Genomic DNA, 27,346 nt, shown 5'->3' on the forward strand with positions numbered 1-27,346 from the left:
CACAACACAGTGTTGACAGTGGAATTGTCCAGACAATGCAGATAGGGCTCCCCTCAGTCTGTTATTGACACCCACTTACTGTTAGAGGTCCTCAGCAACCCTCTTCCAGCACACACCAACAACATGGATGTGGCTTAGCACATTCAAACCCTGGGATCTCCACTGTGCCCCTGCTTGACAGAGGCACAGCTCACTAGCCTCACACGTTGCCTTATGTGACCTACTTTACAGTGGCACAGTAGCCTACTGTACTGGGGATGCAGATGCAAAGCACACTCTGGCTAAGCTGTCATTCCCTAGGGCAACAAGCCTAGCATTGACCTCTACACCCATATGTTTAATTGTCAGATGCACAATATTTGTTGCAGGTCTTTATTGCCATAGCATTCCCTGTTCCTATGAACAACTTGTGTATCTGTGGAAGATGTTTGAATATGAGGGCGATCCACTATATCACTTATGTCTCTGTAGTCATTTACTGTGTGCACTGGGCAGATTGCTGTGTTGTGGTTGGTTCCTGGAATGACATGTACAAATGCCAGATATATGTGGCCAACTGCTAAACGGAGATATGGTCTAAGTGTGTGAGCATGCCCAGTTCAGCCTTTCCATGGCATGTTGTCTGACATATGCCTCATTTATCAAAGTGTGCGAGCATGCCCAGTGTGAGCTTTCCATATGTTGAACTCTGCAGTCCACCACATATTTGGGTGTGTGTGAACTTCAACAATATCTCACGTTTATGGTTGTGTGTTGGGTGTCATGTTGTGTACTAACTGGCCAACTGCTTTGTGTCTGCCACAACAGGGATTATACTGTGCCTGCAGGGATTGCATGGGATACTTTGCATACAGTTGTCAACATCCTTTCATAATGACCTAATACTGTAGTACCGTATAGTGTACTGGTTCAGTACTTTCACTGTGGTGGACAGTATCCTGGGCTTTAGTCCTATCACTGCTTGACATCTTCATAGTGAGCACAACAGACTGTGTAGGGGCCAGTTGTGCACATATGACCATGTTGCATTATGTTCAGATATGGACTACCTACACCAGGCTTGTCCAACATTGGTAGTGTATTCCACAACATAGGTGGACATTGGCAAACACTAGCGATGTTCCCTAGGCCATTTCTGATGCTATTCACAGAGTGTGTTTGTCCTTCGACACACATTGTAACTGGAGTTTGCCATGACATATGTCATGGTTAGTATACTGTGCCTCCGTCTACCTCTGACATAACAGTGATACCCAGGGTTAACCTACCATCTCCCATACACTCATCAGGATTCCTCTTGAGGGGTGTCGAGAGGTGACTCTCTGGCTAACCTGTACTAGGAGTTTACTCAAGAGTGGGGGTGGCTTCTGTGTTATGGATCATTCTGTACAGCTTGTCCTATGTATTATTGTCAGTGCTGGGGTTCAGGTCTCTCATGTGTATAGCTCACTGCCATTCAGATTGTACAAGGTGCAGCATGTTCATTGATTCCAGCTTGGACATGGCTTCATACATCAGGCACAGCTTGCCTCTGGGTGGGCAGTATGGCAGTGTGTGGAGCTGCAGTTTGTTTAATCAGGCAACACATGACATCTGTTCATGCTCTTTGCTACACCTGGTGGGGTACTGTTGTGGACTTTACAGTTGATGGAGGTGTCTGCTGAGGTATATCCCACAGGGGTTATTGTAGTCAATTGTGACGCTGATGAAGGATGACTGCAGAGCCACAGTGACCTCCCCTTATCTACATCTGACAACCTTCATGATTGGGTGGGTAAATGGTATGTTTCTGCGAACACTACAGCCACATGTTTGTCCAATGCAGGATATCTATCACCTTGTGTCCCCAGGTCTCTCATTACATGTTAGGTACGTAATGGGTTAACACCTGTGTGGTAATTGGTGGGCACTTACTGTATATCCATGGTGGTTGTCTATACACAGTTCTGCAATTAGCTTGCTGACATGGCTATGGCTCCAGTTGTCTGTTTCTATGTGGCCCTTTTGTGGGTTGCTTGTGTCAGCTGGGGGTCGGATATGGTGGGCAGTTTGTACTCCTCTGCATACATGTTCAGTCACAGTCCTTCCATGTTGGCCTGTACCTATGGGACATATATACGGAACAGGGGAGGTCCCAGGACCAAGCCTTGTGGGCTGCCACTCATATCTGCTTTGTAGACTGACATGGATGCAGCATGTCTGACCATGTCAGTTCTGTCCTTGGTCTGGTTTGCAACCCCTCTACTGACATAGGGGTTTATATTTAAGCTGGTGAACATATCCATACTGAACTCGTAGGGTATTGTCTGGAAGCATATGCACGGTTCAGCTACGCTGTGTGGACCACATTGCCCTCATCAATGACCTTAATGACTGTTTCAAATGGGTTAAACATGTTTAGGGGCAGGATCTGAACTTATGACAGCCACACTGGGTAGGTCGGGTGTCAGTAGGTCCCCGATAGCTTTATGTCTGTGGTACATACTGATCCTTTCCATAACTGTGCAGACCAAGCTTGTCAGGATCCTGGGGTGGTAGTTTGCAGTATCCATTCAGGCAACACCTTTGTTGTGAAGGACCACTGTTGTTGTACACTGCTCTTTGGGTACATATCCTGTGGTAAGGCTGACATTGGGCAGTAGTGTGATTTGGCATTCCATTATTCTTGGAGTCCATGTTGGCCTCAGCCCAGGACACTATCACATACCTTTGCTGCTGTGTGTTTTGCTTTGTAGATGATGGCTGTTACCTCAGCATATGCAATGTCAGGGGAGCAGCAGTCTGCTGGGATAGATATTTTGCATTCTGGGGGGGGGGGTTTGCACTGAACCTGTCAGGTTGTATGTTGGCAATATGTGTGTGTGTTTGGTATGTTGTTTGTAATATCTGTGTGATTCGGAGCATATCTGTGAATTCCCAACATGGTTCCTACCATCAGTTGAGTAAGCCTTGTGATTATCCTTAGTGTCCTGTACGATTTGTATCTTCATAGGTTCATAAGTTCATACTAGGCTATCCACCCTAGGGCATTAGTAAGCCTAGCCAGAGTGTGTGTGTCTTTCGCCACCCCTTGCTATGTGACTATTATGGCCATTTATGATTTTCTTTACTGTGCCTCTGTCTGGAAGTGACACAGTGAAGACCCCCAGTGTACATGTACGATCATCCTTCCACTTGGCAATATTCCTGTTGAGGGGTGTCAGTGAGGGGCTCTGCCTAACATGGATTGGGATCCTGTTTCTGGGTGTGGGGAGCCTCTGGGTTATGTATCTGTCCCTCCAGCACATCCTATTTCATTATGTGTTGAGGCTGACATCTGTCACTCTCACAGCTCCAATGGCTTTGACTTCCTGGGGTGGAGCATGTCCATTACTCCTGTGTTGGACATGGCCTTGTACAACAGACATACAATGCCTCTGTGTAGGCAGTCTGTGACTGCATTCAGCTGGGGTGTCTACCGTCAGGCAGTATATGACATATATTTGACACCCTTTATCCTCTTGGTGAGGTACCTTTGAGGTACATCCCATATGAGTCATTGTACTAGATTATGGGTCTGATAAGGGAACAGTACAGGGGCACAGTGACCTCTGTTGATGTAGATGTGAATTCTTTCATGATACGGTGTCCAATATGGACAGTCTTCTTAGCCACATTGGCATTGTGAGTGTCACATGACAGGTTACTGTCGACTTGTGTCCCTAGGTCCCTGATTACTCCCTGCATACATAATGGTTTACCACCTATGTGGTAATTTGTGAGTACCTTGTCTGGTATTTGGTGGGACATTCATACTGTCCAGTGTCTTCAGGATGTCTGGGTGGGGTTCCTGTGTGTGAGAGTGTGGTCTGTCACGTGCTACAGACTGTACAGCAGTTTTGACTACACTTAGGTGCACATGGGTGGTCTCCGCTGCTTTGTGCATTGTCAGTTACCTGGCCGTATGGGTATCTGTGCTGCATATGGATACTCCCCCTCCTTTGATGTTTTGGTCTGGGTGTTGGGGCCATAACGCATGATATGTGGTATAACCTGGTAGTGCTGGTGTGCTGTCAGTAGGCTTGCAGCAGGCTTCTGTCAATGCACAGACATCGATGTTCTCCATACTGGGAAGTGCCTCAGGTGCATCCATATTGCAGTTTACACATCTGGCATTGGTTAGCATTACCCTTATGTTTCTTACCACTTACGTTTTCTAGGGTGGTGGGTTAGTCTTTTTGGCCTTGCCTACGTACGGCTCTATGGAGGTGTCAAAGGCCTTATCCAGTATCCAGACGCCCAGGGGTAACAGGTGCAAGCCATCCCTAGAACAGCCGCATGGCTTGTCATGCATGACATCTCAAGCAGACAGACATTAGACCCTCTTGGACTGACAGCTGTAACTGTGCCACCTGTTAAAGCTGATCATTCTGTGTTTGTACTGTGGCATCATTCTTGGTGAGGGTTGGATGCTGCAAACGGCCAGTGTCATACCGGCCTGGAGTACATACTCAGAGAGCTCATCCATGTCTCTTTTCATGTAGTCCAGGGAGGTACATCTCAGGTCATTCACACCAGCGTGGACAATGAGTGCATCATATTTCTGCTTACTTTGGGGTGACCTGCGTACTTGTGTTATGTGGCATATTGTGGCAGCCTACAGGCAGCTTACTGTACCCTTTCCCTTGTTCAGTCTGGTGAGTGGGACAGCAGTGTGTCTGCCTATACAGACACCTATTACAACTGTATCAGGCATGTTTTTTTCTCCCTCTGGCCTGTAACTGTTTGGCACACCAGCTTTGTGTACTATGTGTTGCATGTGCTATGTTTGGAGGTTGTGGTTGCTTGGGGTCTGCTTTGGAGGTCTCTGTTGGTGTGGTGTGTTTGTAATTAGGGCCTCCGGGAATGTTTTTCTGTGCTTATGTGATTGGTTTACAGATGTGATAGGTCTATGTGGGACTGAGTTTGTGGTGTATGTGGTTACCTTCTCCTCCTGACTAGTTTTGACAGTACTGAGTTGGGGGAGCTCAGCCTCCGGTTTGGATAAATGGTTGCATCTCTCACATATATTTGTATTTATTGGGGGGAGTTGTGGGTTGTCTGTGTACTTGGGGCAGGTGTCACATTGCCTCTGGATTCACAGATTCTACTTGTTGTGGCTGGCCTTAGTGGATTGTATGTGTGGACATATTTTATTGCCATACTACTGATCAGTGATTACTTCCCTTTTTATGTTTGCTCTATCATGTAGTAGCTTCCTCATTCTCTTGCATGGTTTGGTAATGGCTGGAGTCCACCATGCCAGATGCCTGCATGTATGGCATTGCGTCTTCTTGTTATTTGTGATTGCATAATCCAAGCATTCCTAGCTTTGTTAATGGAATGCCTGTATAACATGTTCTGCAGTGTGTCCCATATTCTGCACCTGCACAGGGCCTTTCGTGGATTCCACATCAGTTTGGAGGGGTGCAACCTATGCTTTACACATGTTTTTCACTGTGGTTTTCTGGCCAGGGACTGTGGTCAGGATGTGTATATCTGGTGTGATTACTCTATGGTCTGATCTTACCAGTGAGGGATACACTTCTCATCTTGCCATCCAGTATGCATGTTGCTGATTATCACATCCAGTATGCTTACCCCTCTTGTGGGAGTGGTACGTTGTTCCTGGGCATTTTGGTTTATGGATTCTGGGAACTTTTCTCCTACTGTGTTGGTGCTAGTATAATGCTCCCAGTGTATGTCTGGGTATTTTCAGTCAAGCAATATAATGTGGTTTGGGGGGCTTGATATATTCATGTATTCCAACATAGGCCAGGTGCAGTTCCTGGTATTAGGACAGTAGTCTGCAGCAGGCTATATACTGGGAGGCGGTTTTAGCCATTGGTATTTGACCATGGCTAATCCATGCTGCTTCTTGCTGTGGTACCAACATGGGGGTGTGGTTATCCTTGACATTTATTGCTAGTCACCCTCCTTTTGTAGCTTGTTCCATGTTTTGCGGCTGTACAGCACAGTATGAGGTGTAACCTGGTAGTGTTAGGGTGCTGATGTGAGCCTTGACCCAGTTTTTTATTACAGGACTGATATCAACATTCTCCATACTGTGTGCATTTACACTGCACGCATCTTGCTGTTTAGACTTCTGGCATTGGGTAACATTACATCTAGGTTCCTATCCCTTGTGGTACCTATGAAGGTGGGTTTGTGTTTTGAGACTTACCTATTCAGGGCATGCTGTGGGTACTGACAGCCTTTGCCAGTATCCATGGGGCCTGGACTGATAGGTGCACGCCACCCCTTGCAGGTGGTGCATCATGTCATGCTCAGCATGTCTTCCCAGGCTGAAACACATTGGCTCCCCTTTGACTAACTGCATTACTTCAGCCAGTTACTGCAATTGATCATCCCATCGTCATTTTGTGGCTTCATGCTTGGTGAGGGTGGATGTTAGTCAGGGTCCTCAAGTGTGCATATAGTACATGGTGTTACATTACTTAACACATGGCATTCATGCCTCAGGTGGTGCTGCAGGGCTGCCTCTGTCAGATGCACATATTACACTCCCTGTACATGTTTGTGAGCAGGTCATGTCATTTTAGGCATCCCTGTTATTATTTGAGTGAGTCAGAGGGGGTATCATTCCCAGGGTTCCTACTGAGCCAGTGTATGTGCTATGCGTTGCCTCTTTGCCAAGGCCAGGGCATACTGGGCATGCCTCCTTCTGTCTACTGGGGCAGGCTCAGGTTGTTCCTCCTCCGAGTCACGCTCTGCCTGTGATGGCCTTGGCAATGGTGGGGGGCTGTTTGGCCCAGCCCTATGCTGGTCCTGCTGCAGCTGTTTTCGCAAGATCATATTATGTAGCATAGCACATACCATGACAATTTGGGCACATGTAGTTGGTGAGTACTGCAAGGCTCCACCAGATGTGTCCAAACACTGGAACCATGACTTGAGCAGCCCAAACACATGCTCTATTAAATTTCGTGTTTGTGCATGTGCCTCATTATGGCGTTCCTGTTCAGGTGTGTGTGCGTTTCTGATGGGTGTCATCAGCCACGGCTCCAGTGCATAACCTGCATCCCCCACTAGGTGTCCGTGTGGGATGTCCCCATTGGCAAATGTCTGGTACAGCTGCGTCAAATGCCAGATGTGGGAATCATGGTAGCTCCCAGGGCAGCCAGCACACACATTCATTATTATGCCCTGGGCATCACACATGACCTGGCAGTTGATGGAGGGGAAGCCCTTGTGGTTAATGTAGGCCCTACCCCACTCACCAGCTGGTGCTTTGATGCGTATGTGTGTGCAGTCTATTGCACCCACTACCTCAGGATATTCCGCTATTTTCTGGAAGAGATGCATATTGCTGGCCAATACCTCACGGGCATTGGGGAAATATACATGATCACCGACATGTCCTGACATGGCATCCAGGAAATGGTGCAGTACCCTGTAGGCTTATGCCTGTGATATCCCCATCATATCACCAGTTGGTCTCTGGAAGGTACCTGTTGCTAGTATTCTTAGGCCAACACATACCTTGGTTTCCACTGGGATGGGTTCCCCTCTGTTGGTTCTGTGTGTGAGGTGTGGCCTGCACAGCTCGACTATTTGCTGCAGGAGCTCTCTGTCCACTCTATAGCACTCTACTATCTCCAGCTCATGTAACCCATGGTAAGTGACCCTGGGCCTGTACACTCTTCTCCGTCTCCTCACTGTGGGTTGTCTGGCACCATCTGCATTGTCACCACCCTCAGCAAGTCGCCTATGTCTTATTATGACAGCTATGGCAGCCCCTAACATTTCTGCTCTGAGTTCAGCTTTTTCAGTTTTCACTTCTAATAGCTTACTCCTGTCTTGCAGTGTCTCTTGAGAGAAACATCCTGCACTGCTGTTTGCAGAGTTTTAAGTGCTGGGCTGGGCTACTATTCTGCCTGTGTAATTGCCTGCTTCTAATTGTTTTCACCTGCTAGCTCCAGCAGTATTCCCTGCTAACTTCCTACTAATTCTGTTGCTTCATTTTTCCTGTCTGTTTCCTCAGGGGAGCAGTGTGCATACCAGCAGAAACGCGCTCACAGTGGCTTACACGCGTGCACACATGCTTACAGGATTCAGGATCTGCCTATTTGGATTAAAACGTGCGCACTCCAGTGCAAACAATGTTACAAATCTACCAACACGCTCCCACATGCTCAGTCTGCCTTACACGCACACTGCCCTACTCGTGCTTCATGGCGCGCACACGTGCGCATGCACCCCCTGCAAGAAACTTTGGTGTAAGTAACAGTGTACACCTTCCATTTATTGACTTTCCCATGCTTATCTTGTGGCACTCCTCTTTCCCTGATCTGTGTCTGTCATCTGTCATGTTACACTGACCTCCAATGAACTACATTTCTTTCTACCATTCCCCCCTGTGATGTCACCTATCTCCTACTCTATTCCTCCTCCTTATGTAACTCTTACACTACTCAGACTATACTAATTTGCTATGTGACTGTGGTATTCAGTATCCTAACCCTCATTTACATGAGATTGCCTACTAATGCTTAGTTACATGTCTTAGACTCAGCTTCCCCCCTTAGCAACCACTACACGGTGGCCATGTTGTTTTTGGTCTGCTGGTCCCTGCATTGTCATTCCATGTATTGCATAAAACCCACATTTGTGGGTTTATAACCTTCATTTTTATGTTTTATACAGCGCAGCCCATTTGTGCGGGACTGCGCTGCATTTAAACAATATTTTTTTTATATTTGCATCGGGTTACCTTGCCAATGGCCACATATTTGGCCATTGGCATGCTGCCCGACACATATGCACCCTTTATTTGGAGCCGACATGGCTCCATTGTGATTTCTGCAGAAACGTACTCAGTTGTCAACTGAGTACATTTCTGCAGCTAAAACGTCTCTTACACGGGCTGGTTTCTGCTTCGTGGATCGCTAATATACCTCATTTGCATACCTTTCGGCTGCAAGTGAGGTATTTAGCATATCCATGCCCAGTCCGTGTAAGAGACGTTTTAGCTGGTCTCTTACACGGAGATTCGGGCTGTTCCTGGATCGTGAGGCTTGCATGGAGTGTTACACGTCTCTTACACTCTGTGCAAGTCTTTGTAAATCCTGCCCCATGTTTTTCAGGACTTGTGAATGAATGGTGGGCAAAGTACTGTTTGGAATACCCCATTATTTCAGTAAGTGGACCTCTAGGTGTGTGTGTCTGTTTTTTTTTTTTTAGGGCTTTTTTTTAGGGCAGTTTTTGAATGTCTACCTGCCTACAGATTTTTATATAATATAAAATGGGTGTGTATTATATTACCTGTTGTTTTATGGTAGGAGGTCGCTGTTGTAGGGAGACAGTGCATGTGAGGGCAGAGGGCAGTTATTTCGGTGTAGATGGCAGTTTGGCTGGTAGGTTTAGTTTTTCAGCCAACCTGTCTGAGGCATATTTCTGTAGATGTTGTGATTTTGTCTGCTAGAAGCGGGATTAAAGCACTGAAGAATAATGGCTCTTGTTGTCGAGAAGAACTGTACTGTGTGAAAGATGTAAACACTCCAGAACTTTGCATCTTGTGGCTGAGAAGAACTGTATTGTTTGAAAGGTGTAAACATTCCAGAACTTTGCAGCAGCATGTCATCCTCTCTTACAGAGGATTTCTTATTCATGTTAGCTATGAATCTAATCAAGGTTTTCAGGTAGTCAAGTGTTCACATTCTAAAATTCCTCATCAGCAGGACACTCAAGCTTACAGGGAAGTATGGCATTTTTCAGAATTCTGGATGTTCAGCAGCTTTTAAACATGTTATATTTTTTTAGATCACTCGGTCTATTTTGTAGGCTCCACCCAGGTACAGACTTTTAAGGACACATGGCTTTGGCTATCTCAAGAAACACATGGTTTGCTTTCTGAGTTGGAGGCTGCACAGACAGTAGAACAAGGACAGAACTGCAGGAAGAGGCCAGAGGTGAGTTCTGAAGAAAAAGTGGTGGATGGGCCCATTCCTGGGAAGAAGGCTACAATGAAAAATAAAAGAGATATCCCAAGCCCAAACATCAATCCCCCACCTCCACTGGTAATAGAAGGTAATGACTCGGGGGGCACCGGGTCAGGTTTTAGTGACAGAGGCCATTCTCCTTTGGAATACTTGGAAGAGTTTATCAATTCATTGCCAAAAGAGTGGAGGGTTAGACTGTTCATAGGTAGGTACTAGGCTATTGGCCCTAGGGCCTATATAAGCCTAGCCAAATGGTACCCTGGCTTTTGCCACCCAAGAAAATTATTTTCCTATGCCCCATCAAGCAGAGCCACAGAAATGATCCCCGGGGTAAATTTCCTAAGATTTTTCTTGAAGAGTGCTAATGAGGAGCTTTGTTTGATATAGATAGGTAGTTTGTTCCAGAGTATGGGAAGTCTCTGGGACAGAAATCTAGCCCTCCAGCATGTTCTATTTATTGTGGTGACAAGGTTTAGGTCCCTAGAGTGTGTAGCTTGGAGGGATTGGGATTTCTTTTGAGTGGTACATGACCAACAGCTCTGGGTTTGACATAGCTTTGTATGTTAGGCAGAGATCGCCTGGCAGAAGTTTTTTGAGACGATCTGTGTAGGGCATCTGTTTGAGGCTGGTAATCCTCTTTGTGAAGTATTTCTGTGGCCTTTCCAGTTGTTGTAGATGTCTTGTGAGGTGCATACCAAAAGTGGCGTTGTACTCTATAATGCGTCTAATGAGTGATGAGTACAGGGGAACAATGACCTCTTTTTTCCTGGATGAGAAACCTTTTGTGATGAGGTGTGCCATGCAGAAGGATTTCCTGACTACTGTGGCGATGTGATTATCAAAGGAGAGACTACTGTCCACCTGTGTCCCAAAGTTTCTTATCACACTTTTGGTGTTAAGTAGACTACCGCCTATGTGGTAGTTCATGGGTACAGAGATTTTACCAAAAGGGATGACAATGCACTTTTTGGCATTGAGCTTGAGGGCATGGCTTTGACACCAGGCATCTGTCTCAGTGAGACCCTTTTGTAGGATGTCCACATCGTTAGGAGTTTTGATTATGGCTCCTAGTTTGCAGTCATCTGCGAACTTTGTTAGCCAAAGACCTTCTGTGTTAGCCTGTACTTCAAAGAAGCAGATACCAAACAGGAGAGGACCTAGGACTGAACCATGTGATACTCCACTTGTCACTGGTCTGAAGTTGGATTTAGAGTCTGCAACTTTCACAGTCTGGGTTCTGTCAGTGAGCCAGTTGGCAACCCATCTCGTGACAAGGGATTTATACCTAGTTTAGTGAGTTTATCATAATTCCAAAATGGCCAGTAAACTACTAACTTCTGGGCTGGAACTACTCCTCCAGGGACAAATAGGTTGTTCAAAGCACCCCTCTCTCACATGTGAACAGAGAAACTTCCTTCTATCCAAGTAAGGTATGGGCAACTCAGAAACTAGTATCACAGCGCTGAATTCAGCACTAGCCTGAAAACTGTACTATACTAGCTTAGAAATGCAGGAAACAAGGACTTTTTTTGTTTTTTTGAAAAGATAAGGAAAAAATAGTAAAAAAATATGCTTAAAACAGCTTTAAACGACTACAAACAATCAGAAAAGGCTATCGCACTTTAGTGTGTAGCCCACAACAGTTAAATTATTTAAACAAAAAACAACTTTTTTAAAAGTGCAGGCAGTCAAATAAGTACAATATGTGAAAAAAAACAAGCTTTTAAATCACAATAAATGCTGGAAAATCTGTGTTTAGGTGGAAAACAGATAAATACAGCACGAAAGTACAGAAAACTGATACTTAATCACTCCAAAGTCTATTTTCTAAGCTAGAATGCTTGTATCAGTTTAAGGCTTTCTAGTGCTACCCAGTAGGTTAGTTACAGGAAAGATGGGAAACAAGCACAGATGTGGTCTTTTAAACCAGAAAGTTGAAAGAGACTCCCATTGATAAGCTAGAAGGCTTCCCTCCAACATGGAAAGGCTTGGAGGGCTCAGAAGCTTACAAAGAGTCCTGGATACAGCAAATATGTACCTGGACTAGACTAGTAACAGGAAAGACAGGAAACAAGTGCAAACACAGACTTTTAAATCAGAAGGTTGAAAGAGATAGAAAAGCTTTGCAAATGGCCAATAAACTATAATTTCTGGGCCAGAAACCACTCCTCCTGTGGCAGATAGGTTACCTAGTGCTTGCCACTCCCAGTGATAAGCTAGAAGGCTTCTCTCCAACACAGAAAGGCTTGGGGGGCTCAGAACTTACCAACAGTCCTGGATACAGCAAACCTGTACCTGGACTACACTAGTTATAGAAAGGCAGGGACCAAACGCAAAACGGGCTTTGAACCAGAAAGTAGAAAGAGATGGAAAAACTTCCCAAACAGCCAATGAACTACAATTTCAGGGCCAAATTCACTCTTCCTGTGGTAGATATCGTGATAGAGCCCATCCTCATCATGGGCTATTGAATTTTGCCTGCAGGACAGTCTCCTTGGGCAGGGTTTTCCTCTGGTCCATTTATGACTTATTGAAAGGAAACAAGCCTAAACATTGCAATGTCCATCTAACCAGAAGGAAGACTTCTGGCTCAGCTTCACATTCCAGAACCAATTCAATGGTGTGTTTCATCCAGTGACCTTAAATTTCTACACATGTGGCAGTGGGGTCTGGTTTGGGAGGCTACTTCCAAGGCAGTTGGTTCAATGAAAATGGATGGTCTCTTAGTCAGAAGAGAGGAGAAGGGATATAACTTTCCTGGAGATCATACCTATCTGAGTTGCTGCTTTTGTATGGAAGGACAAATTACACAACAGTACAATAGTATTTCACTTGGACAATGCCGCTGTTGTACATGCCATCAACAAATGATCCTCCAAGTCCAAATGGGTTTTCCTCTTAATTAGGTTATTAGTTTTATTGAGTTTAGAAATGAATCTGTCTTTCTCTAGTGTGCATGTGCCTGGCCAACATAATCCTATAGCTGATAGTCTCTCCCATTTTCAGTTCACCAGACTTCATCAGCTGGCCAAGCATGCAGAACCAAAGGGCTCAACAATTCCTGTGGAAGTTTGGTTAATTGAAGAGGAGTAGCAGCATCGTTGCTGGCCAGGTCATGGGTCAATAACACCAGGAAGGCCTATTTGGCATCACTTCAGATGTTCAGGGTTTTCTATAGGTCATTGCCTCCTTGTCACAGAAGCTGGGGTTTGCCTTTGTTTCCTGGTTGTCATATCCTCATCACAAGATTTGTCTAAAACACTACTGGTTCACTTAGTAGCTTTAGGGTGGATGGAATGTTTTTGGGTCTTCAGGAAGTATATCCACTGGCTGGCTGGCAGATTAAGCAAGGGTTGGGACAATATTCATAGGACTTCTCACGATTTCAGGAAGCCAACAGGGAGACACCTCCTTGCCATCATTGTTTGGGGCTTGATTAACACAGTACCTGATTTTTGTACTTGTGCTTTATTCATTGGCTGCTTTGTTTACATCATTATACGTGAGTGCCTTTTGTGCTAGTGAATTACTAAACTCTTTTTGTTGGGAGGACCTTGTTATTCACAAGAATTTTATTCTGATATAGGTAAAGAAATCCCAGATGGACCAATCAGGTAAAGGGCAGCAAGTCTGGCTAGACAAGTCGAAGGGGTTGGCCATCTGACCAGTTCACTGGTTCAGATTAATGCACAAGGCTCACTCCCAAGGGCACTAGGTCAGGCCCAGTTTTCACCCGAGAGGGTGACAGGCCATTTAGTTTGGCAGAGATCAATTTCTTCCTACAGAAGGCCATCAGGGGGAAAGGTATACATAGGTACATAGGTCCATGGGTGAATACTAGGCTAGCTGTCCTGAAGGTTGATTTTAAGCCTAGCCAATAACCTGAGGTCAAAATCAAACCCTGTACCTTGTTCTTATAAAGTAAAGACCTTGACCATTATGGTCAAATGGACTATTAGGTATTCATCTCACAGGCTGCACTTCCGAATTACCCATGGAAGGGTATTCTGCTAAATTCATGCAAAAAACAGGAAGTTGGGTGTCTGATGCCTTTTTATCACACATCAGGCACTAACTTTTATTTCTATGTAAGGGAAGAAGATTATCTGGATGTTGGGACATTCCTTCATCAAAAGAACCACAATCCAAGCATTGGTCCACTCAGCTGGGCACTCTGGTTCATTACACCTTAACAAATATTTAGTTCATTCATTTGGCTTATTGGGCCTGCTATGGTTTTAATTTTGGGAGATCTGGCATCAGTTACTTAGCTCTGTGATGTGTACAAGTCTAGAAGACACAACTACACATGGGTATCTCAACCTGCATCTCCTTACTACTTGCTTCATATCATCACACGCTTGGCTACAACAACACTTAGTGAAAATAACTTCCCAGAATAATCAAAACAAAATTAAACACACAGAAAAGCAGTATTCAAATACAGTGATACATTTTCATGGCTAAAACTGTTAAGTGTTCCTCTTACCTTACACTCCAGCTTGTCGATGAGATGCTGCAACCTGTTAATCTGTGAGATCCAAGGATTTTCTGGCTCTGCATAAACACCTGAGAGATCACAAACACAAAAATGTAAACCATCGCTCTAGGAAAGCCATTTATCAGAATGGCCACAGTTCATTTTTTAACTGATACCATTTCTTTGTCCATTCTAATTAAAATGCAGCAAATATAACTTGCATTTGTTCTTTGTTGTATCTGAGCTCAGGGTCCTCATCCTAACAATCAATTGGAAAAAAATATATATGATTACAACATTCCTACAGCTCTGTGCAGGCAGCTGTTCCAGTCAAGCTGTGGCAGAGTGCCTTACACAATGATTTTACATGATTGGGAAAGCTTGCTGAAAGTAGTATGTAAGAAAGTCTCCTATGATCATAACTTACCTTGCAGTTAACAAAATCATTATGAACTGATGGATGAAAAATAGAGATACTCAAGCAGAAGAAAGAGATATGAAAGCTAAACATAAGTATGAATGATACAATCCATTCCTTGTCATAAGAACGGGATGGCTTGTGAAGTGGGATTTACATTTATTATTCCCTAGGCTAATTTAATTCAGAATCTCTACAGTGATGACAAGGCCCACATGTGAATTGACTTTAATGTTTTTAAATTGATAATTAATCCTTTATGTGGAATAGTGTCAAAAGCCTTATTAAAGTAAATATAGTACATACAGTCAGCCCTTAATCAAGTCTTCTGTTATTTCTTTATAGATTTATATGTACATACAAGGAAATCATTTTGTAGAACATTATAAGCCATGCCAAAGCTCCTGCTTAAAAGTTCCCTCCATACTCAACGAAGTCAAGAAGAGATAGACCAGGACAGAATTTGAGAGTGCCCATCCAATTATCTATCTTTATGCTGAAGCTGACAAGCACGCTACTCTGCCTGGCATGTAGTTGAAGTCTGTTACAAAACTGAAGGCAATGTTGGGATATAAATCTATCATGCCAACGTCTTATTTAATTGTTAATGAAAGTTTATTTCCTTTAACCTGGTATTTGAGAAATAATGTGTTCTGTGAAAGAATAGGAGATCAAAGGGTGTTGGATCTTTCACAGCTCAAAAGGCTAGACACAGATCTCCACAGAGAAGTCTATAAGAGACTGAGTTCAGAGAGAGGGTTGCTACCCTGATAAGAAAGATTTTTTTTTAGGCCAATGATCATTTTAATTATGAATTGCTGAGGTGTCTCATGTTGTGTAATATGTTTAAACAAATTCAGGTCAAAAAGTGCATTGTATTCAACAATGGTTCAGATGAGATATGAATAAAGGAAAATTAATACTTTTGAAACCAGTGGAGATGCCTTTGAAAATGGGATGAGTCAGACAGAAGGTTTTCCAAACTACTGCTCAGACATAATGGCCAAGTGATAAGGAATCATCAACAAGAGAGCCTAAATTCTTTACAACAGTGTCTGATACCAGGGGTGTGTCACCTATATAGTATGTGGAAATATTTTGCTTATCAAAATGAACTGTGTACATTTTTTCACATTTAATTTGAGACCACTTGTCCTTGTACCAGATGTTACTATGGTTTAAACAATGACAGAACAATTGTGAGTCAGTAAAGCTCAAATAGCAATATCCAATTTACAGACGAGCCACGAGTGCTGGCTGGAAGGTTTACGAAAGAGATGCCAAACAGGAAAGGGACCAATACTGAGCCGTTTGGACCTTTGCTAAGGAGACATCTTGAATTTGTAATCCAATGCCATTCTGCACAGACTACAAACATCATTTAATAAAAGTAGCTGTCCTGCCTCATCTAACATAGAAAACAGCAAACAGTGTTTATGAGGAATTCTTCCCTTGTTTAAAACTCATTAACTCACAACTCTGGACTAAGCTCCACTGAGCTCAGACTCAAACGTTCAAAACTCAAACTCAAACTGACTCTATTTCAGATTAACCTAATTATAAAGGCCATTGTGTGTAATAGCCATGCCGTGTCTCTCTGAGTAACTGGCTAACTTCTCAGCTCTCTCATGTGTAACCCTTTCACATCTAACTCCTAACTCAGCTAGCTACATTATTACAAAGTTACCCAGGTTTTCTTGATTCAGTGTAGGAAACTACAAGGCATGTTGCATGATCCTATGAAACTTGATTTTTTTTAAGTTTTATTTGTGGCAGCAATTAAAATATCTGTAGCTATATTCGGGCTAGCTCTTCTTGTATCTATAGCATTCAGTCATATACTTTTCTTTATTGTTGTAAATTGAAATCCATTGGAAGGTGACCACATCATTATTTACTAAAGCATGTTACATTGCCAATATTTCCCTTTCCACTTTTATTAAATAATACTTTTAACCATTAACTTAAATTGTCAGCAATTTGAGTTAATAATTTAGCCTGAAAGATCTGATAATAAATTAGCAAATGTAATCTAAGCTTTATGTTTTTTTTTACGAGGCAATAACGAAAACTTAAATAGCATTAATGTTTCTGTTATGTATCTTATTTTTATACATATATTTTACTGGCATATGCTCATGCATGCAAGAGTTAATTATATTACATAGCCCAATGAAATCATCCTGAGCAGACCTGTTTGGGGATCTGAGAATGGCATCTATCACCATTTCTGCAGGTAAGGTCTAGCAAACATGATTTATTTATAACTGAATTTTAATTTACTGTTAGGTTACAAATGGTGGTACTGCAGAGAGTGTGTGTGTGTGTGTGTGTGTGTGTGTGTGTGTGTGTGTGTGTGTGTGTGTGTGTGTGTGTGTGTGTGTGTTAGTTAATTACAATGGATATAATCACAGGTAGTAAACAGAATGGTCCTAGGATTGTTATCAACTTGATAACTAAAATATTGCCAGCCCTATCTGGATTTCATAGAGTTTGTTCCAGACTGTTTTGATTCACACAGTCAGCATTTGAGCACTTGGGCTGTAATTGGGTACTTAACAATTCCCCATAAAGATTATACTGCCATTGATCTTTACCTCGTGGAGTTGACTTAGAAAATCCACATGCTTTGTAGGGGATAAAGGAGACATATAACAGAGCATAATGGTTCAGATATCAACACTCTTCAATCAAATAAATGTCGCTAAATTGTACATTTGATTACTGAGATTTCTGGCATTTAGCAAAGTCCACCTTCACCTCTGAGTATGTTATCTTGTGCAGCTTTCATTTTTTTTCTTGATATTTGAAGAAGTCTAAAAATGACAGCATTGGATATAAAATTTCTTATTTACTACACCTGATGGACAGAGCTGAAACCCGTCACATCCGAAAACTGTGACTGCTTACATCCTCTTATTCCATACTGGAATGCCATATTCTGGACACAGAAAAGAACGGCAAACACTGACATTCAGTCCATTAGTAAGAAAGCTCCATACTGCTTTTATAAACCAGTCTATGACAAATACGCTAGTTTTCAAACCTAGAGCCAAGAAAACAGATTTAGGTCCCCTTTATCATTCCTAAACTGGACATTGTCACACATTCTCAATTTCATGTACATTATGCAGAGAACTATGGATTAAGCTGATATACAAGGCTTCATCAAAAAGGCAAGTTGCTGTATAAATAGGTTGTACAACTAAAGAAAGAATATCCTGTCCAAAAATAGGAAGAGCTATGCTCAACAGATAAAAACTCCATCATCAGTCTCAACAAGCAACTCAGGGGACTAATGAAGTTCAACAATGCCAACTTTGAGGTATAAACAGCCTCCCTGGCTAAGGATAACCATAACATATTTTTCAGTTATACCAAAAAGAACTGTAGATACGCCACCAAAGGCTGCCTGCCCACAAAGATTCCAAAGGAAAGAAGAAAAAAAGCAGGGACTGGCCACCATGCTGAACAGCTTCAAAACTTTTATTTAAAACACAATTAAAAACATAGGAATGAGCGCTTTTGTGACCAAGCCCTTCTTCAGGTACAAAACTCAAATGAAACTGCAGTTTTTATATAGCTCTTCAGTTAACATTCAGTACTGCACCCTCCTTTTCTTTAGTGCAGGTCTTAAAGGTATAACCCCATTTAAACCTGGGGTTTTGTATGCTGCTAGCTCAATGATCCATTTAGTTTCATTCAACTCTGTCTCATTAGTCAAATCACCTCCCCTTTTGTTTTTATTTACACACTGTAGAACCATAAACGTATGATTTTCATATTTTGAAATGTGCTGGAAAAGTGCATTATGTTCATATTTTAATCTTACAGAGGACAAATAGTTCAAAATTCTGTTTTTTTAGCATGCGGTTAGTTTTCCTACATAGCATGAGCTGCAGTCCTGACAGACAGCCAGGTAAACAACATTCTTTATTCTACAATCTGTTTACAAATCAAAACAATATTGTTTTCCTGATACAGGGTGTACATAGGATTCAGCCTCAACAATATACTCACATGGTTTGCAGTTTCTGCACTTTCATGAACCTGCACGTTGTGAAAAATTGTTCCTACTTTTTTCTATCTTCCCTTCATGACATAAAAAATCCTTCAGATCTGTATTTCTTCTAAAGCCAAAAACTGTTTTTTCTTCCACTACCTTGGCTATTTTTTCATCTGTCAGCAAAACATTCCAATTCTGTTCTATTATATCACATATTCCTCCTGCATTATTACTATATGTTAACATTAGCCTCACATTATCCATCTGTGAGGCTCTAGACTGAACAGGTGTTTCATTCTGTTGTCTATGGGAGAACCAAGGCCTAGACCTATTATTTCTGTATTGTTTACTCTTAGTAATAGCATCTTTGACTCTATTTTTATTGTATCCCCTTCGACAGAGGTTACTCTCTAACTAGTCTATTTCTTGTTCAAAATGTGTATCCTGCATGCATATAAGTGAAATTCTATCAACCTGCCCTCTTATTATACCATTGAATGTATACCTTGGATGCATGCTGTCATAAGATAGCATGCTGTACATATCACCCTGCCCCCTTATTATACCATTGAATGTATACCTTGGATGCATGCTGTCATAAGATAGCATGCTGTACATATCACCCTGCCCCTTATTATACCATTGAACGTATACCTTGGATGCATGCTGTCATAAGATAGCATGCTGTACATATTACCCTGCCCCCTTATTATACCATTGAAAGTATACCTTGGATGCATGCTGTCATAAGATAGCATGCTGTACATATCACCCTGCCCCTTATTATACCATTGAACGTATACCTTGGATGCATGCTGTCATAAGATAGCATGCTGTACATATCACCCTGCCCCTTATTATACCATTGAACATAGACCTTGGATGCATGCTGTCATAAGATAGCATGCTGTACATATTACCCTGCCCCTTGAACGTAGACCTTGGATGCATGCTGTCATAAGATAGCATGCTGTACATATCACCCTGCCCTCTTATTATACCATTGAACGTATACCTTGGATGCATGCTGTCATAAGATAGCATGCTGTACATATCACCCTGCCCTCTTATTACATCATTGAACATAGAACTTGGATGCATGCTGTCATAAGATAGCATGCTGTACATATCACCCTGCCCTCTTATTATACCACTGAATGTATACCTTGGATGCATGCTGCCATAAAATAGCATGCTATTCTTCCAACAATTTTTTTTCTGAACAAGGTCATGTCCAAAACTCCATTCTCATCCCTCAGCAATTTTACATCCAAAAATTCCAAAGCTCTACTGGAATACTGCATGGTGAATCTAAGGAAAGTGGTCGTAGATTCCAAATATTTAACAAATTTTTGTAAATACACAACCTCCCCCCATAACAAAAAAACATCATCCACAAAACGCACATAGACAATTAATTTGTCCTTCCATGGATGTTGTCCTCCATATATAACTTCATTCTTTCAGTAAGCCAACACTAAATTTACATAAGTGTTAGCACAGGGGGTGCTCACAGCCACCCCCTGCTTCTGGTGATAATATGCATCTTGACATATAAATATGTTATTTTCTAACACTATTTTAAGCAGCTCACTTATCAGCCAAATGTTATCAATCTCAAAGTTAGCTACTTGTGATAGTATGTCTTCTATGGCTGATATGCCATAGGTATTGCTATTGACAGTAAATACATTCTTTACATCTAGTGTAACCATAATATAGTGCTGTTCTTAATTCTGTATAATACACTCATGCAACAATGTTAAGAAGTGTCCTGTATCCCTTAGTACCTTAGTATACTGGGACATTTATCTAAAATGTTTTTCAATGTACATTCTATCCAAATGGGCACATTCTCTGTGACCCAACCCCTGCCTGAGAAGATAGGTCTCAGTTTGCGGTCAACCAGATCTTTATGTATGTTGGGTACTGCCTTAAATATAGGCACCATTGGATGTTCTATCCATAAAATGTGTGCAAGTCCTCTGACATCAACCCCAATTGTTTTAATTCTGTAAACATTTGCTTTACCTTGTCAGCTATGTGATTAACCATTATAGGGGATATAGAAATAAAAGTGTGTGCATCCTGTAGTAGTTGTAATACTTTTCTCTGATAGAAACTCTTATTCGTTACTACTACAGCTCCCCCTTATCCGCTGGTTTTATCACAATATCTGCATTGTTTTTCAATGAATTCAATGCTTACCTCCGTGAAATGGATAAATTAAAAAACTTGCTATTGCCCTTATCTTCTAGGTAACACTTTATGTCTGATTCACACAATCTAAAAAAAGTGTTAACAGTAGAGTTAATAGGTGGAGTAAAAGTGATGGGCTGTCTCAACTCCTTGTTCTGTGGCAGGTTTGAATTACCGTATAAATTTTTAAGTGACACATTCCTATCATACAACATCAAGTCAAGAATAACCTGAGAATATATACCATTCCTGTACTCGGAAAAAATGTTAAGCCTTTGTTAAGGACATATTGTTCATCTGCAGACAAAAAATAAATATATTATAAAAAATACATTTAGTATCAACAGTCAAGTAGATATTCACCTCTTCTTCAACTCTCTCTGATTCATATAGCTCTGTCTCCACTTGCCCTTCTTCTTGACTGGTACAGGCAATGATGGAAAATAACCCTTTCCCATCTCAAAAAACTTTCAGTCATGCTCCTAGCCATGCCAACTCATTTCCCATGCTGGAAGACAATGGTTGTCCTCCCATGGTGTCAGCAGTTGACTCCTGTCCTGGTCATTTAATCAGTTTGGGGGTTGCCATGTTGGTCTCCTCCCCACAAGCATGGTCATCCATCCGCCTTCATGTCATCTCTACTGGTGCTGCAGTTGGACACTGAACAGTGGACCTGACCTGTGTACTGCTCACCTCCTCCCCAGTAATCATGGAAACATTGCAATTACTTACACGAGAATGAGGGTGCCTGCCCTGGTGAGTAGGTGTTTTCAGTGATTTTTTTGCTGGAGAAGTAAATGCTTCAGCCTGAACTGGTTTCTCTTTAGGCCACATGTAAATGTTGCCCTGTTTAAAATCATGATGATCTCTCATCAGTTTATTAGTTTTTGTTTGCTGCAATTTCATGTCTAAGGTAGACACCAAACAATACATCTCTTCCAGTCTATTCATATAAAAATCACCAACATATTCCAGCTCTAAAACTTTTTGTAAAGTCTCAGTTCTTTCACCAAAATATTCACTTGTGGAGCATGAAAGTCAAACAATAAACACATACATGAGAAACAAGTCTCTAAGCTTAAATGCTGCCACTTGGCTAAAAGTTCTGGATAGTACTCGCCCTGCACAGGCATACACAGTACACAAAGGCCTCTGGGAACTATGCCAAACTGCAAACAGGCCTCCAAATGATGTCTTTGCCACTGTAGATGCTTTAGTTTCATTCATTTATTATGCAAGGTATTTACTAAGTCAGTAAAGGCCACTCTTTCTTTCTGAGCAGAATCACCCACCACATGTTCACTAGACAGTGTATGTAAATCCAAAGCAAGTAAAGGATTACTTGTAGTTGTCACATTTCTTCTTACTCTCTCTGTCCAGATTGTAGATGAACCACACGAAATGTGACCTGGTTTCACTCCAACATCCCACTGTTCTGCCATAATGTGTGGAGTCTTCACACACACCAGCAAAGCCAAACTAAAAAGAACTGAAGATACTCCACCAAAGGCTGCCTGCCCACAAAGATTCCAAAGGAAAGAAGAAACAAGCAGGTACTGGCCACCATGCTGAATAGCTTCAAAACTTTTATTTCAAATAATTAAAAACACAGGAATGAGCGCTTTCGGGACCAAGCCCTTCTTCAGATACAAAACTCAAATGAAAGAGCAGTTTTTATATAGCTCTTCAGTTAACATTCAGTACTGCACCCTCCTTTTCTTTAGTGCAGGTCTTAAAGGTATAACCCCATTTAAACCAGGGGTTTTGTATGCTACTAGCTCAATGATCCATTTAGTTTCATTAAACTCTGTCTCATTGATCAAGTCACCTCCCCTTTTGTTTTTATTTACACATTGTATAACCATAAACTTAAATTTATGATTTTCATATTTAGAAATGTGCTGGAATAGTGCATTATGTTCATGTTTTAATTATACCATTGAACATATACCTTGGATGCATGCTGTCATAGGATAGCATGCTGTACATATCACCGTGCCCCCTTATTATACCACTGAAAGTTTACCTTGGATGCATGCTGTCATAAGATCGCATGCTATTCTTCCAACAGTTTTTTTTTTCTGAATAAGGTCGTGTCCAAAACTCCATTCTCATCCCTCAGCAATTTTACATCCAAAAAGTCCAAAGCTCTACTGGAATACTGCATGGTGAATCTAAAGAAAATGGTTGTAGATTCCAAATGGAGTCAAAGATGCTATTACTAAGAGTAAACAATACAGAAGCAATTGGTCTAGATATTGGTTCTCCCATAGACAACAGGATGGAACACCTGCTCAGTCTAGAGTCTCACAGATTGATAATAGTATAGAAACCTGAGCAGTAAGGGCAGAACAGTTGAAGAAGCTAGAGATTATGGAAATGAAGTGCCTGAGAAGGGTGGTAGGATGCACATTGTGAGACAAACGAAGAAATGAGGACAAAAGAGCAGAAGTCAAAGTAACTCCAATTGCAGAAAAGATCAAAGAGAACAGATTATGGTAGTTTGGACACATGTACAGTAAAGCAGAAGACAATGTGTTGAGGAAGATTTGGGACAGACAGGAAGAAGGTAAGAGGAAGTGAGGACATCCAGCAAAGAGGTGGATGGATTGTGTGAAAGAAGATCTGTGACAGTCAGGCATGAATGATGAAGAAGGCAGGAGTGTGGCACTGAATTGAGAGAGTTGGTGACAGTTAACATGATACCCCAACCCCATGTAGAAAAATGGGAAAAAAGGGACTGATAATGATGATGATGATGATAAAGGAAATCTTCTAGCACTGGATTCATCCCAGTTTGGTTTCATTAAGGGCAGGTCATGCCTACTAAATATGATGGACTTCTTTGAGAAGGTCACTAGAGCCATGGATGAGAGCAAAAGAGTACATACTGCCTACCTTGACTTGGCAAAAGCATTTGACACAATAACTCATTCAGGCATTACAGACAAACTCACAAATTTGGCATAAATACCTATGTCAACCAAAAGATTGCCATATGGCTGATGGACATGAAACATGAAGTAAGGGTTGGGGAGTCGACCTCCACCAAAAATCCTGTTACTAATGTTGCCCTACAGGGCTGAATACTGAGACATCTCCTGTTTGGAATATACTTCTCTGAAGTCAAGGCAAAAGTAGAGGGCATTTGGCTGACATAGTTTGCTGATGACTACAAGCCGGGTGCAATCACTGAATCCCTCAAAGATATAGGCATCCTCCAGGACACAGACAAATAACTTGTGCCAGAGCCATGGCCTAAAGCTCAATGAAAAAAAATGCATAATTACTCCCTTTGGGAAGACAGCCACCCCTGCAAATTACACCATTGCTAACAACCCCCTAAGAGTAGACTTAGTGATAAGGCACTTGGAAACTCAGATTGATAGTAACCTGAACTTTGATCACCATGTGTCCATGGTGGTAATACAATCCTTCTATGTAGCACAACTTATATTTAAGTAAGGGCATGCCATCCAGATCTAAGGGGATCATAGTTTCATTACACTCAGCCTTCATTAAACCAGTAATCAAGTGCAATGCATCCTTCAGCATGTACCTGACCAGGCATTTGCAACAGCGGGAGCAGCCACAGACATTCTTAATAAAAACAATACAGGGCATAAATAATATGCCCATTAAGGACTGCTTAAAGCCTGAACCTGTACGTGTTCTCCTACAGACTATTGAGGGGTGATCTATGCCTTACTTACAAGGCATTCTTTGACTGAGCCCTGACAGATCTGATACACATTCGCAAAACCAACATCAGTAGAATTACCTGATCTAAGGATCTTAACCTTGTCTGTGACATAAACAAAACATGCTGGAGGGACAGGTATGTATCTCAGTGATTACCCTTTCCTGGAACAGACTCTTCATTCATATGAAGCAAAGCTATTTGCAAAGCCTATTCAAACACAATTTGAATCAATGAATGGGAAATCACAAATTCAAACCTGGCTTATCACCTGTCCCTTATGGACAGGGGCAGCTTGTAGATGCTATAAGGCATAGGCATATACCAAAGCCATTTTAGTCTGTGAGTATTGATAACTGGGCAAATTGGGGCATGAACACCTAGCCTTAAAAAGGCTATAGGACAATTAGCCTAGTAACCTCCTTTGATTCTGTAACAATCTATAAAGATTTAGGTTAGGTTGTACAGCTGAAACTACCTTCATTAACAGGTTTGATAAAATTCTAGCATAAATTAACACAGGAACATAGGTAAAAAACTAATTCCTAGACCTATAAAAAGTCTCTGATATAGCATTATCAACCATCCATTAATTATTACAAGGCATGTGGATGAAGGTACTGAAATCTCCATGCAGAGTAGGTTCTTTTACTATCTGTAGCAAAAATCTGCATATCAGGGTTTGTGACGGTGCCTGTAGTGCCAGAAACATAGCTTTAAGTGCATCGCCATGCTTTAGAACTTTGATCACTTTAGTTCTGTTTTTTATCAGCAGAATGCAACAATATGCTCAAGAACATGGTTGCTAAAAAGGAAACTGAGATGGACTAGTGATGGACCAATTGCTCCAACCAACAGGCAGGAACATTGGCAAACTTCAGTAAAATGGGGCTTCTAGTACAGGAAGTCTTATAGATAAAAAGTGACTACAGTTCAAAAGTTTTGCATAGGTCAAAAATGGAGCTCAGGAACTCAGAATTTCTCTGACACACACCTGAATTCTCCACTACTCAGGTAATAGCAGAGGTGTTTTACAGGGTATCAGTGCTAATTCCAAGAACAGCCTGTTAGATTGTCTTCAAAAGGACCTCTTATCTCCCCCCATACAAATGAAAACCAGTATATAATATAGTAAAAATGGCTGCTAATGCAGGAAGTTTCATAGTACATAAGAGTGATCATAGTTCATGTGTCCAGCGCAGCAAGACGAAGTAAATTAACAATTGTCAAGGTACTAAGTTGCATTACCTACTATTCATGTGGTACTGCATTTATCACAGATGTAACTATCAAAAATTAACTTGAAATAACCAATGGTTCTACTACTACTACTGCTACTAATACTATTATTACTACTACTGCTACTACTAATAATAATACTACTACTACTGATACTAGCACTACTATTAGTACTACTACTAATACTGCTACTACTACTACTACTAATACTATTATTACTACTACTGCTACTACTCATAATAATACTACTACTACTGATACAAGCACTACTACTAGTACTACTACTAATACTGCTACTACTACTACTAATGCTATTATTACTACTACTGCTACTACTAATAATAATACTATTACTGCTACTGATACTAGCACTATTACTAGTACTACTACTAATACTGCTACTACTACTACTAATACTATTATTACTACTACTACTACTAATAATAATAATAATAATACTGATACTAGCACTACTACTAGTACTACTACTAATACTGCTACTACTACTACTATTATTACTACTACTACTACTAATAATAATACTACTACTACTACTAGTACTACTACTAATACTGCTACTATTATTGCTACTACTGCTAGTTCTAATGTAATCACAAACTATATTCCATACTTCTACCTGTCTTTCGGCTTATCTTGTTAGAGATCTATTTCTACTCAAGAACTGTCTTAACATGTCACTTCTAAAGCTCCTGCCCTGCCTAATATGTTCAAACATAAACTCACTAAGGATGTGCTATGTGTTATTAACATTTTTAGACTTTTCTTCTCCTTCTATAATACAAATAAGTCTTTAGCTTTCCTGAATAGTTTAATCTGGTCATTTCATCTAATTTTCTGGTTAGGTATGTCTGAGTAGGTTTTTGCAGTTAATATTTAAGACCTTTCTTTGGTGGCAATAATACAATTCCAAGTCCAGACCTAGATATCACAAGACTGATAAAGAAAAAAAAATAAAACACTGTTTTTTGGGATATAGACATTGCATATCTCAACAGAATTGTTTTAAATTCCTATTTTACATAACTGATCACTACTGAAAGATAAGTCACCATTTACTATGATTTCCAAATCCTTATAACCACTGACACCCACCCTTAACTTATCCCCTTGTTCTATCATGCATTTTGATTTAATTCCTTTCATACAATCAACAATCTTACACTTGTTGACATTAATTTTTATCCAAACCCATTGTTCAACAATAGTCAGGTTGTTCTGAAGATGGTCACAAAACTCACCATGTGTTACCATCTTCTGTGTTTTGGGAAACTAGAAATTTAAATCTCTCCAATGTCCTACTCTG

The 27,346-nt window shown here is 41.4% G+C and overlaps 1 protein-coding gene across 1 annotated transcript in view; it reads right to left on the minus strand.

Annotated features, from left to right (window-relative positions):
* Positions 1-27,346, minus strand: part of NECAB3 (N-terminal EF-hand calcium binding protein 3) — a 1,629,394-nt gene that overhangs the window by 271,590 nt on the left and 1,330,458 nt on the right. The window contains exon 9 of the mRNA XM_044090271.1: positions 14,470-14,549. Within this exon, the coding sequence (XP_043946206.1) occupies positions 14,470-14,549 (80 nt within the window). The remainder of the gene's footprint in view (positions 1-14,469; positions 14,550-27,346) is intronic.

This window comes from Protopterus annectens, chromosome 12.part0 (assembly GCF_019279795.1).
Source record: "Protopterus annectens isolate FY-2018-M chromosome 12.part0, PAN1.0, whole genome shotgun sequence".
NCBI lineage: Eukaryota > Metazoa > Chordata > Ceratodontiformes > Protopteridae > Protopterus > Protopterus annectens.